Source organism: Arachis ipaensis, chromosome B04 (genome assembly GCF_000816755.2).
Source record: "Arachis ipaensis cultivar K30076 chromosome B04, Araip1.1, whole genome shotgun sequence".
In the NCBI taxonomy this organism is placed as follows: Eukaryota; Viridiplantae; Streptophyta; class Magnoliopsida; order Fabales; family Fabaceae; genus Arachis; species Arachis ipaensis.
In genome coordinates, this window is record NC_029788.2 from 8,239,000 (window position 1) to 8,253,303 (window position 14,304).

General features: G+C 32.5%; 1 protein-coding gene across 8 annotated transcripts in view; it reads right to left on the reverse strand.

The window, feature by feature from the left end:
- LOC107638747 overlaps positions 1 to 13,749 on the reverse strand; it is a 21,816-nt gene extending 8,067 nt beyond the window's left edge. Inside the window, exons 1-13 of one of the 8 annotated variants that reach the window (XR_002360617.1) lie at positions 13,424 to 13,730; positions 11,646 to 12,437; positions 11,295 to 11,391; positions 11,057 to 11,127; positions 10,924 to 10,977; positions 10,730 to 10,819; positions 10,079 to 10,142; positions 9,954 to 9,988; positions 8,249 to 8,320; positions 7,992 to 8,047; positions 7,307 to 7,375; positions 5,861 to 5,947; positions 4,620 to 4,903 (exon numbers count right to left, since the gene is read on the reverse strand). Coding sequence is in view for 1 of the 8 variants with exons in the window: in XM_021120650.1 (XP_020976309.1) it covers positions 5,916 to 5,950; positions 7,307 to 7,375; positions 7,992 to 8,047; positions 9,428 to 9,492; positions 9,954 to 9,988; positions 10,079 to 10,130 (312 nt within the window). In the remaining 7 variants the exon portion in view is untranslated. Of the gene's footprint in view, positions 1 to 4,619; positions 4,915 to 5,860; positions 5,951 to 7,306; positions 7,376 to 7,991; positions 8,048 to 8,248; positions 8,321 to 9,427; positions 9,493 to 9,953; positions 9,989 to 10,078; positions 10,705 to 10,729; positions 10,820 to 10,923; positions 10,978 to 11,056; positions 11,128 to 11,294; positions 11,392 to 11,485; positions 12,438 to 13,423 lie in introns of those variants that run through there. The other 7 variants (XR_001619853.2, XR_002360613.1, XR_001619854.2 and 4 more) reach the window with 7 other exon arrangements.

The window sequence follows — 14,304 nt, forward strand, 5'->3', positions numbered from 1 at the left end:
CAAGAAAGTAGTCAAATCCCACGTCCAATAAACCAAAACCTCCCTTAATCCTCCATACCGTTCGGAGTTTATGAGACAATGTAGTGTAGCTATAATGTTTACCTAGCACCTTAATTACTATAGCATCCTTATAAGGTTCTGCCAAGCAATTCTTAGCTTCTTGGGTAAACGTGACACTCGGTGGCAAGAGATCTCCTTGCTTCCCAGAAACTACCGCAATGTTATCTCCCGATAAAGTTTCAACAAGTGAAAAAGCTTTAGCAATCTTAGAACCCACAACTTTGTCCCTGAAAGAAACCTTCAAAGGTTTAGAAACCCCTCCCGAAATATGATCCTCCTTTTCCCCTGATGCAATCCCTCCCCCACTCTCCCCCTTATCTCTTCCGCCGACATTATCGGCTGCCTCACCGTGTTTCACCCTCAAAGTCTCTTCCCCGCTCACTCCAGCGCTCATCTTCGATTTTCAAAATTGTACAGAGTACGTACTCCCACTAAACCCTAATTTTCTTCTCGATTAGTTACTTTATAAATACATATTTTGTTTTTCTCGTTATTGGAATAAAATTAGTAAGTAGTTTACCCTTATTTGTTACTTTCTTTTGTTTATCTCTTAATTTCTTGATTGTATATTTATTGTTTTTCTTTTAACATAATTTTTCAAGTTTATTGATGCCCTATCTCTTGAAAATTTAGTTAAATAAATAATTAGCTTGTGTGTATCTTCATTGGAAAATAATATTTTTTTCATCGAAAATCTAATTATATAGGAAGCTTGCTAAAATCATGATATTTAAACAAAAAGGTGTGCTCATTACCTAAGCCTGCCATCCCCTAGATTTATGCATAGGATTTTTTTTTGTTTTTATTCTTGTTTTTATCCTTATACTGACCTCATGTTTTTGTTCTCTTCCTCTTCTCTCTTTATCTATGCATTAGGATAGGGTTTAGAGGGAGCCGTCTTGATTTACGTGTTATTTTCACACCTCTTTGGTATATTTCTCTCCTAATATTAGGTTAGGGTATAGGGTTTTAAATCTGTCCTTCTCATTCTTCGATCTCAGCCGTTGCTCTATTTTATATTTGCGGTATTTCTCTCCTAATATTAAGTTAGGATATAGGATTTATAGCAGTTTTTACTGTTTTATTCCATTTTGTTTAAGGCCCGTTTAAATTCAAACTATTCTCTTGTGCGCTATAATAGTGTCCTCTCAAGAGAAAGTCTGTTCATGCGGTGAGAGACAAGTCAAGTGAATTAGATCATTCTAAAAATTTATGTGATGAAGTTCATGAAAGTTAGGAGATGAGTATTGTTAAATTATTTTTTTGAAAGGGTATTGACTTTTATTTTTGGATTTTTTTGACTACGATCATTTGTAATTATCTCTATAATTTGGTTTCAATTTTCATGCATTTTTTAAAATTAGGAGTATGTGGTTGGTCTTAAACAAAAAGAGGAACCTCTTCCATTGAGAAGATTCTTGATGCTGGAATTTGATAAATCTTATAAGTCTCATGTCTCTGGAGATGAATCTGCATGTTAATGAGATGACTGCCCATGCCAGTTAACTAGAGCTATTGATTAAGACTAACAGGGCATTAAATATTTTGGTTGTGTCCATGTAAGTATTTCATATTTTGAGTTGTGATGTTGGAGATGTGTGGATTAAGATGTTTTCATCTTCTGTATGGAATGCTTTATACATTTTTATTGAGCTTATTTCTTATGTAATTGATTAAGTGTTAAGGCGTGGACACAATATCATTAGTCGCTAGCAAATTAATTGTGCAATCCTTCATGTTTGTAATTCAGTTATTTCTTTGAAATTCAATAAAGTGGAGTAGCTCATTTATGATGTTAAAAGACACTTTTCAAAGAAATAACTGAATTACAAACATGAAGGACTGCACAATTAATTTACTAAGCGACTAATGATATTGTGTCCACACCCTAACACTTAACCAATTACATGAAAAATAAGCCCAATAAAAATGCACAAAGTATTCCATACAGAAGATGAAAAATATCCTAATCCACACATCTCCTACATCACAACCAAAAATATGAAATGCTTACATGGACACCACCAAAATATTTAATGCCCTATTAATCCTAATCAGTAGCTCTAGTTAACTGACATAGACAGCCATCTCATTTAACATGCAGAATCATCTCCAGAGCTATGACTCTCAAATTCATTAAATTTCAACATCAAAGATCTTCTCAACCTCTTCAAGAAGAGATGCTCCTCTTTTCTCAAGAAAGCATTGTTTAAGACTAACCACATACTCCTAATTTTAAAAAATACATGAAAATTGAAATCAAATTATAGAGATAATTACAAATAACCGTAGTCAAAAGAATCCAAAAATAAAAGTCAATACCTTATAGAAATATAATTTAACAAAATTCACCTCCTAACTTTCATGAACTTCATCACATAAATTTTTAAAATGATATAATTCATTTAACTTGTTTCTCACCGCATAAACAGACTTTCTCTTGAGAGGATACTATTATAGCACACAAGAGAATAGTTTGAATTTAAATGGACCCTTAAAAAAAAGGGGCAAAATGGAATAAAATAGTGAAACTGCTATAAATCCTATATCCTAACTTAATATTTGGAAAAAAATACCGCAAATATAAAATATAGCAACTGCTGAGATCAAAGAATGAGAAGGACAGACTTGAAACCCTATATCCTAACCTAATATTAGGAGAGAAATACAACAAAGAGGTGTGAAAAATAACACGTAAATCAAGACGGCTCCCTCTAAACCCTAACCTAATGCATAGATAGAGGGAGAGAAGAGAGAAGAGGAAGAGAACAAAAATAACATAAGGCCAGGATAAGAATAAAAGCAAGAATCAAAACCAAAAAGCCTATGCATAAATCTAGGGGATGGCAGGCTTAGGTAATGAGCATTTTTGTTTAAATATCATGATTTTACCAGGCTTCCTGGATAATTAGATTTCCGATGAAAAAAAAATCATATTCCAATGAAGATACACACAAGCTAATTATTATTTAACTAAATTTTCAAGAGATAGGGCATCAATAAACTTAAAAAATTATGTTAAAAGGAAAACAATAAAATATACAAACAAGAAATTAAAAGATAAACAAAAGAGAGTAACAAATAAGCATAAACTACTTACTAATTTTATTCCAATAATGATAGAAACAAAATATGTATTTATAAAGTAACTAATCAAGAATATAAAAAATCAAAAATAAATTTATTAACTTATTTTTTACACACCTATGAGCTTTCATACATAAGAAAAAATAAAGATTATAAACCCGCTTAAAAAAACACACAAAAATAATTTATATAAAAATAAGCAAATAGTTGTATTGAAAAAATGTTTATAATACCTATAAAATCAACCTGGGCATCATATAGAAATAACAACTCATATTATTTACCCCACAGAAACAGAAAACAAAAATACATGAAAGATTCAATCGAGAATTAAAGAAATAAACAAAAGAGAGTAACATGTAAAGATAACCTTTTTACTAATTTGATTTTAAAAAAATAATAAAATATAGAATATTCCACTTCTTTAAGACATAAACTTTTTGAAATTAAATGCATAAAAATGTATCACTTGTAAAATGTTTCAAAAATTCTCTAAAAATAAACATTAAAAAACACAAAAAAAACATAATCAGTGTTAATCATAATTAAAAAAATAAAGGAAAGAACTATATTTGACTCTCAATTCCTTTGTGTACAAAATTTCAAAAGAATAAAAATCACAAAAATGTTTGATAATTGTAAAATTAACATGGACCTCATACAAATAACAATCTTCAATAGAAAAAAAAAGGACAAAAATCTAAACATGACTATAAATTCTTTTCAATACAAAAAATCAGAAAATAAAAAATGTGCATGATAATTATAAAACCAACATAGAGCTCATATATTAATAACCATCCCAAGCAGAAAAGAAGAAAATGGATCATTCAATTTAGAAATAAAGAAATAAACAAAAGAGAGTAAGGCAATAAAAAACAAAGAAATAACCCTAAAGAGAGAGAAGATATTAAATAAAAGGCAGCATATTATAAAATTCACAATAGTGTTAATTATACAAATGAAATTCAGTTACTAAGTTAAAAAACAAAATTTTAATTTGAAGAAAAAAATAAAAAGACAAAAATATAAATCTAAGTATGAATTCCTTTCACTTCAAAAATCAGAAAAAGAAAAATGTTTACAATACTTATAAAATAACAATTCCGAGTATTTATCCCGCAAAAACAAAAAAAATAGATCATTCATTAAAGAAATGAAAAAGTTAACAAAACAGAATAAGGCCCACAAAAAATAACAAAGAAATAACTTTAAAGATATAGAAGATATCAAATAAAGGCCAAATATTAATCCTCCTCTGTGTATGCATAAATTCTGTACAAAATGACTAATTTGTGATTTTAAAATTCTGAAAAACAGCTTATCCTTTCTTAGTTTTTAAACCTTGGTAATTTTTTTAATTAAAAGAATCAAAGTTAGATGCATCATGCACAATAAAACATAAAACAATCAGTAAGATGCATTCGGAATTAGCATACTACAACGGAAGTAAAGACTGAAGAATTATTTACCCTTTCGCACTAAACGAAGAAACCATAAATTGCCTCTTTGGTTTATTAGGGTCTTTTGACACCTTAGGGTCTTTTGACACCTTTTCACTTCCCATCTTTCTCATTGTCTTTGAAGACACTCATTCCTTTCTTAGTCCCCAGCAAACCTGACAACACACAAACATCACCAAATAGCATACGACACACCAAAATATAAATATTTAATGCCTTAAATTTCATATAAAAATAAGCTAGTAGTAGTATAACTTAACTTGCCCAAAAAGCCTTTTCTCCCAAGCCAAGAGCTGCTCCACAATTTCCACAATTAAAGAACAGGTGAGTTAGGAAAAAAAAAAGTATATAAATAGCATAAAGTAAAACTCAAGTGGTGTACAATTATGTATATTAAGCGTATGTCAGTTACCACATTCACAACAGTAGCGCTTATTATACTAATCAAATATGGCTACGACACGTAGCTTTAATCAGAATTAAAAAAATGCAAAAAACTAAAATTGACTCTCAATTCATGTGTGCCCAAAATTTCAGAAAAAGAAAAATGAAATCAAATGTTATGATACTTGTCAAATCAACATGTACCTCAAATTCTTACTAATTTTATACAAATGAAATCTGGTTACTAACAACAAATAATTTTAATATGAAAAAAATAAAAAAGGCACAAAGCAAAATTTCACTCTCAAATCTTTTCTGTCCAAAAATTCAGAACAACAAAAATAAAAAAAATGTTTATGATACCTATAAAATCAACATGGATATCATGTAGAAATAACAACTCCATTATTTACCCCAATAGAGACATAAAACTAAAAATAAAAGATTCAATCAAAGAGAGAGAGAATTAAATAAAAGAGAGTAAGACCCACAAAAAATAACAAAGAAATAACCATAAAGAAATAGAAAATATCAAATAAAAGTCAGCATATTAGTCCTCCCCTTTATATGCATGAATTTTGTGTAAAATGACTAATTTGTGATTTTAAAATTCTGAAAGACAGCATATCCTTTCCTAGTTTATAAATCTTAGTAATTTTTTAAATTAAAAGAAGTCCTATAGTTGCGAAACAACTTTAGATTTTTTTCACCACCATTGCATTTTTAAATGAAATTCACTGACCTGATCAGATCCACTTTCACAAACATTTTTACTGTATTAATTGGAGAAGAAGCAGGAAAGGAAAAAATGGGAGATTCATGTAAAAATGTTTAACAAATTAAGCTCCAAAGCTACATTCACAAACCTGAGAATCAGTAAGCTGGCAATCCTATCAATTTGCTCCCCGTATGCCGCTGCATTTATTCACTCATCTCTAACCGAATCATGCTGCCTACTAAAAATATATACAAACAATTTCAAGTGATGAAGTAGTTACCACAAGTCCACAACAGAATACTAGCCAACCAATGAAAAATAACAGTCAAGATGCATAGTATAAGGAGAAAATGAAATGAAAAGCTCTCTTGAGACAGATAACAATACAGTGAAGATGCTTAGTATAAAGAAATCATTCACATAGAATCAGGTATAATTAAATAAAGAAATAAAGAAGACGAAAAAAAAATAAAAGCTCCAAATAATACACCAAAAAAGAACAAAAAGACATTTGAGATCTTGGAATGGAAAGAATATAAAATTAAAAAATTTAGAAGCTCGTCATGTAATTGGAGATATTTTAGTATTTTCAGCTCCACAAATAACCTCCAAAAAACAAATAAAAAATCAAAACGAACAAATAAAATTTCAATTCTTTAACTCAATTGCAATAACATCCCTAGCTTAAAGGCATTCAGTTTCATGGTATGTATTTAGTTAGGAATTGCCTTCAATTTGAAAGCATGTCATGTGACTAAATAAGTACTACCCAATTCAAACAACTAAATGGCATGTGATAAACACACAACAGAATTTATTTATTCAAACAACTAAATAATGTACCTTACCTTCTCCCTATAAATTTCATCTTCTGCCTTTTTGGTAATGGCATGTGATAAATACGTAACATAACTTATAGTAGCACACTCAGTAAGAATACCATATACCGTTTTATGGTGTTTAATGAGAGGAGAAAAAAAAAATCTAGAAATCTCTTTTTTCCCCAATCAATGGACATTTTCTGATCAAATTAGTACATTGACATGATTACAATACAAAGTAGTAACATTAATTGATCCCTTATGCAATGCTAAATATCTATCAAACAATTATATAAATCAACATTCTAAATCTTAGTAACAACATATGATGACATCTAAAAAGAATGGTTTCAATCTCGTACCCCTTGCGCGACAACAAAAGGAAATTAGAAAAACAAACTTAATATCCAACAATTCTTAATATAAGCCTACTATTTTCCTCATTCAGTAAACTTCTTTTGTTTTTTTCACAGCATTAATGGATACATTCTCTAAACCAAACAAAATATTTAAATGGCATAATTTCAACATAATAATCACATTTAATTTTCATTAGCTCCACAATAGCTTAAAGGACTTGATCTATTATAATCTTATTGGCCTATTTCAAAAAAAGAGAAAAACCAAGACCTCTTAAAAAGTGAGAAAGTATTTTAAACAGGTTCCAAATAAAAATCAAGTGATGCACACCTATATATAAATAATAAGGCACAGAGGTAAAAAATAAAATGAAAAATAACAAAAAACAGAGTAATATGAATGAAGAGTCATACCTAGCACTGGCACCGCCGCCACTGCAAAACCAGAGCGGACCATCAAAAGCAAATCATCATCCATCACGCCTATCACTCATAACACGTTAGAATAGAGGGAAACAAAAAATGCATTGATAAAATAAGTACCCAAGAAAATAAAAACCAAAAGATCTGAGAAACAACAGAATAAAATAAAGGAACTCAGCGGTTGAAATTACACCATACAAATTTTTAAAGAATTTTCCACTGTTAGAAATTGAATGCATAAAAAGGCATAATTCAACAGTTAGAAATATAAGAGATAAATCGCTCCAATCTGAAGCAAATGGTGAAAAAAGACAAAACAGCAACATTTATTAATTATTTAGTTCAACACCCAAGAAAACAAAAGGAAAAAAGAAATAAATAAAAGAGAGAAACAAATAACCATAAGTTTCTTACTAATTTTATTTCATAGGAGAGGTAAACAAAATATGTATTCAGAAAGTAAATAATCAAGAAGATAAAATACCATAAAATCAGAAAACCAGAAAAAAAATAAACCAGTGAATACAATTGCATCCTATAAATACATTAACTTATTTTTACACACCTATAAATTTTCACATATCATAAAAAGGTAAAAATTATAAACCCACACACAAGAAAACAAAAGAATAATTTATATAAAAAATAAGCAAGCAGTGGTCTTACTTAAACTTACCCAAAGGTATGTTATCTTTGAACCCAAAAACTGCTGCACAATTGAAGAACAGGTAACTGAAAAAAAAAAAAGGCAACAAAACCAAAGTTGCCTCTCAATTCCTTTGTGTGCAAATCGGGGGGAGGGGGGATGAAATAAAATGTTACCCCACAAGAACACCAAATAGTTTTATAAGAAACAAACCAGCTCCTTTCAATAAGATAAAAATTAGAATAATTAGAATAAAGAAATGAAGGGAATAGGTAAGGAAGGATTACTTCAAGACTTTTTTGAAGGCTGGTGTAGGCTTCGAGCACATTAGATTGCATGACTCAAGATTTTGGATCTCTCTGAAACACAAAATAGAGAAAACCCATCATAAAAAAGGGAAGGAATATCATAGCAACTTGCAACAATCCATGCGGAAATCAAGACAATTTTTCGCACTTCAACCAGGGAAGCAAAAACAGATCGAAAAAAACACGAAAGAAAAATGAATATTTTTGTTTTAAGACAAAAATTAATAATGAATCTTAAATAATTTAATATATTTAACAATAAATTACCGTTTAACGATTTTCAACCATCAATTTTACATAAAATTAATTGTATGTAATTTTTTTAAAAAAATGTGATCATTCTTAATCTTATTTTATAAAATATAAATTATAGCGCGATAAGCACATGTAAATCTCCAGAAATCTAATGTCAATCTGTCATCAATAAATAAAATTGTGCGCTTTATTCTTAAAAGCAAACTTTAGAATCTAGGGGAATCAAATTAAATGATTAAAAATGAATATATATAGTAAGTAATCTTAAAGACTTAGAAGTAACTTGTAGTTGTACCAACCGTATCTGAGAAAGACTCTATTCTTGAAGTGAAGTAAATAAAGAGTTATCTTTATCTAACCAAAGTAATTAAGTACCTAAAATTAGCTAATTACCATACAATCAAANAATTTTTGCAATGCACACAGGCCATCTTGTTAGACGCACCCCTCACATTCCAGGCTATGATATTGAAACTATCCATAAAAATAGCAAAAAGGGAGCTCCAATAACAAACCCGAGACTCAACATGATGTCCCTGTCTTCGACGATCCTGCCTTTAATGGACTCTCAAGTTGCAGCCCAATTTTCTCCGTCGAAACTTGCACTATACCCGCCGTCGATGCTCCATCCTTATCTACTGGTGAATTCTGCAAAGAGTTTGGGCAAGGACGCTTTCGCACAGTGCCATTTGTTGTCTCACCTTGCTGCTGATGATGAACATTGTGCCGGGTCCCTGAAGAAGCCACACTAACCGGTTTCCAATATTGATGCCCCTGCTTAATTTTGCTTTGGATCCAGTAGCATGTGTTGTACGTTGGTGATTAGGCCTTGTCCAAGTATTGGTAGTTAAAAATTAGAATAAAGAAATGAAGGAAATAGGTAAGGAAGGGTTACTTTGCGACTTTTTGAAGGCTGGTGTAGGCTTCGAGCACATTGGATTACGTGATTCACAGGATTTCGGATCTCTCTGAAACACAAAATAGAGAAAATACATCATAAAAAAGGGAAGGAATATCATAGCAACTTGCAACAATCCAGACAGAAATCAAGACACAATTTTTCACACTTCAACCAGGAAAGCAAAAACAGATCGAAATAACACGAAAGAAAAATGAATATTTTTGTCTTAAATTAATAATTAATCTTAAATAATTAAAGAGTTATCTTTATCTAACCAAAGTAATTAAGTACCTAAAATTAGCTAATTACCATACAATCAAATTAAATATCAATGAAACCCGTTAAATCTTAAAACCCAATGATAGAACAGCACAAGCAATACTTATTAATTAAGTATTTTGCATCATCCTAATTAAGACACTTGTTTCCTTTTTACTCTAGGAAGATCAGATGCAGATAAAAAATGACAAAAATATGGCCTCATAAAAAGGGATAGTTAAGAATGAAGGCGAAATATATCAAACTTACACTGGGGACAAGAACAGGAAGGCAGAAATTGTTTTCTAGGCAAGACAAAAGAAAGTAATTAAGATCAATGATGATATAGTAGATACAATTGAAGTAACTAATTAATTAGAGTACTTGAGAGAGACCTAAGATGCCGACAACAGTTCGAGCGATTTCTCCTGAAGCTGCTGCAGTCATGGCTGGTGATACCTAAATAATGAGAACAGAGATCGAAGTGATCAGCAATTCAGCAGAGGGTGGTACCTTGAAGAAGAGAATGAAACTACAATAAAAAGTTAAATCAAGTTGAGTTCGGTGTTATCCAAATTAATCTGGTTGGGTCATGTCATCTGCATGATTTATTAGCCTAAGTGAGTGTTTGCTCTCTCCTAACTTATAGTGCCCAAAACCTTACTCATTCACCAGCTATATATATACTATTTACATATAACCAACTAATCAAGATGCCAAAAAATTATGAAGACACAAATGAATCAGAATACAACAGAATATATTACAAACATAAATTCACAGTGCTCTCATCCACAAAAAGCATTTACCAAGGTCTTACAATAGATAATCCTACTTGTGATTATGATTATAATTTATAAATATAAAAGGTTTCTATAACATTATAGCCTCTGTTACTTCAGAATTGAAATTTGCGAAGTTATTTCCAATTTCTTTACACAAAATGCTATTATTATAAAGAAAGTAGCTAAATCCTCCTTTCAAAAAAACCTCACTTTCATGAACCAAATGTAGAAACAATAACCATTAGGTAGAAGAATACATACCGCAAGAACACCAAATAGTTTTATAAGAAACAAACCAGCTCCTTTCAATTTCTCCAGAAATTTCCCATTTGAAGCAAACTCTCTATCAGACTACAATGGCACAAAACCTCACAAAAAACTTCTAGAAGAAAACGAATGAAATGAGAATCGATACATTCTCAGCAAGAAGCCGAATATCATAAACAATGGCATACCAAGCATCTATAGCCCAAGCAGATTCCCAATTTCAAAACTCCTATATCAACGCACTGAAACACATCAAAAAATGAATTCAATTAGATAAAAATTAGAATAAAGAAATGAAGGAAATAGGTAACGAAGGGTTACTTCGCGACTTTTCGGAGGCGGGTGTAGGCTTCGAGCACATTGGATTGCGTGACTCACAGGATTTTGGATCTCTAAACACAAAATAGAGAAAACCCATCATAAAAAAGGAAAGGAATATTTTTTTACATATAACCAACTAATCAAGATGCCAAAAAATTATGAAGACACAAATGAATCAAAATACAACAGAATATATTATAAAAATAGCTAATAAACATATGATTCTTAAGAGCTTCACCACTGCTATGAGAATCCTCAGCTTGATCTGGTTTCGGCCCTTTCGATCAGGTTCCGTTTGTGAATACCTCGTTTTAGTGGTTCCAACAACGAAGAAACTGGCCAAGATAAAAGTGAAATACGAATTAGAAGTTGGAAAACAGGGTTGAAGAGATGGGGATTGGGAGTATGAGAGAGACAAAGCGCCTTCACCAGTTAGGGTTTCAAGTAGAGAGAGGGGTGGCGACAGAGAGTTACAGCTGAACCCTCCTTGACCAAACCCCAAATCAAAGACCACCAACCCACAAAGGAAACCCTAAATCACCGACTTTAAACATACAGAACCAGACAAACAAAGAGATCAGCAGAATACTTGCACGAGGATAGCGACGGTTGAGATCGCAACCGAACATGTATCACCAAAGCTGTTCACTTCCCTAAGCGTATTACAGAGATCGTAGTCAATCATCATCGCGAGCATCTCCCCGGCTGAAACTCACCATCGCCGTCGCCAACGCCAGAACCGTTCTCCTAGACGAATAATCCGCCTAGCTCGGTTGGTTAGGGTTTTCAAATCGGGGTTTAGAGAGATGTTCTTCGGGAACTGGGGCATCAAACTACTCGGTGAGAGAAGCAAACGAAGCGTCAATAGCAAGCGATGATATCGACCACAAGAATGGAGTGGGTCATCGAGGAGAGAACGAAGAGGAGGATGGGATTTAGGGTTTTCAAGAAGGAAGAGGAGGGGACGGGTTGAAGTGAAACGCACGTAGGGATGTCAATGGGGCGGGGCGGGGCGGGGGATGCCTCCCTGCTCCCCGTCCCCGCCCCCAGAATTAATCCCCGTCCCCGCCCCGATCCCCGCCATGGGGGGATAATTGTCCCCATCCCCGTTTCCCGCATTCCCCGTGTTCTCCGCGGGGCCCCATTCCCCATCTCCCTATGTTTAACATTTATATGAAAATTATAGTAAAAAAAAATCAAAATACAAACTACAAAACATTATTGCATGCTTTGGCTAACTTCTTGTCCTCCCTCTTTTGTTTCTTCTTGTCCTTCCTCTTGTGTTTCTTGGAGATGTGCTTCAATTGCTTAACCCTCATCACCTTGAGTTGGTTCTATCTCATTATTATTTTCACTAGGAGTTGAGTTAAAACTATCCTTCCTGTACATAAACAGCAAAATTTAACACAGAAACACTAAATTAGATTCTAGCTCAACTTCATATACAAAGAAAAAATTCAGAAAACAAAAATAAAAAGCAAAACAGGGCCTGTATAATTCTAAACAAGTATAAATAAAAAGGAGTGAGAGTGGATGATCTTGAATCACACAAGTTTGCAACGGTACTGCCATGTAATTAACGCCAACACTACAAAGGAGGATTTCATGGAACCATTATTTCTTTCTTCTCTATTTGAATTGCTGAAAAAGTTAATTTACTAACAATACAGTACAAACATTGCATATGAGTTGAAACTTGAAAGCTGAAACTTAAAAGTAAGTAGGAAAACATATATAGAACTCCATGTATGGTATGCTCACATCATATACTTATATAAATTTAATTAAATTAATCTGTTTTAAACTATAACTATTAAGCATCCTCACAGTACAGACTTGTGATGCTGATGGCTTTGAGAATATGCATGTGATACCCAAATACACAAATTGCAGAATGTCAACCAAGCATAAGTCCTTTTAATTTGGTATGAGATGCCAATACCAATATGTTATGTATTTATTTATTACATATTTGTAATAATTAAAAAAATGACATTAGTAATGATAAATAAAACAGGGCCAAGATTATAAACAGAACACAGGAGGAATGATTTAATATAAACCACACAAGTTTTTTGTATTGCATAGAAGGAATGGCATGAACACAGCATGACAGAAAGAGAGAACTGCTAAGATCATAAACAGACAGCCAACAAAATCAGAAGTTCAGAACCGCATTCATTAACAAAAACAACAACCACCAACATCAAAAAATCAAAATCAAAATCAAATTCATGAAAAAAAAAACATAATTTTAAAGTATGAAAAATTACATTTTCAGAAAATAATTATTAATTAGCATGCATTCAAATTAATGAAGTAAAATGCCAAAATCCAAGCAGAAAAGAGGAGAACAGTGAATCTTACCAGGGATAAGGGAGAAACGGCCGAAGAGGTGAGAGACGCAGGTGAAAAGAAGAGTAGAGCCGCGGAGTAACAATGCAAGACGGCGGCGGTGCAGGAGTTGAACGGACTCAACGAAGCAGCAACGTTGGCGAAGAAAGAGGGGGAACGGCACGGTGCGGTGATGACGCGGTGAGTGGAACGGCTGAAACGGATAGTGGCGAGGCCGCGAGGGAGGTGTTCGGAGGTGGCTGGCTGGGTGCAAAGAGACGGAGAGAACGCAAAAGGGGGGGGGGAGTGGTTTCGCGTCTTCGCGAGGAGGGTGAGGGTGACTGGGTAGCGGGTAGGTTTTCAAATTTTCGATATATATATATATATATGGAAGATGAAATGACTAAAAATTTAGAGTAAAAAATAAATTACTAAGGGTGTTTAAGTCATTTAAGATATTTGGGATTGTGGGAAATATGGAGATGGGAACAGGGATCTCCGTTCGAGTCCTCGCACCTATTTCGGAGGAATTTTATCCTCTATCTCCATCTCCGTAGAAAAAATTTTCTGTCATCGAGATTTTATTTGGGGCGGTCTCCATGAAAATTCTCGTCTCCTACGAATTTTTGACACCCCTAAACGCACGGACAGAAAAAAAAATTCAAAAACAGAATGTAATGTAACGTGTTTGTATTACCCCCGTTTTCTCTTTTTTTTTATTCTAGTTAATTGAGAGAATCACAGATGGCTTAACAAGCTACGGTTATTATACTAGTAATAAATAATAAATATACTTATTCTTTTTTTTTATTAAAAATATGCATGTAACTTCTTTTTATTATTTTTTCCATTAGCGTGTTTAGTTCGTTATTATTTCTCTTAACTCCTTCACAGATGTATGTATTATAACTTAG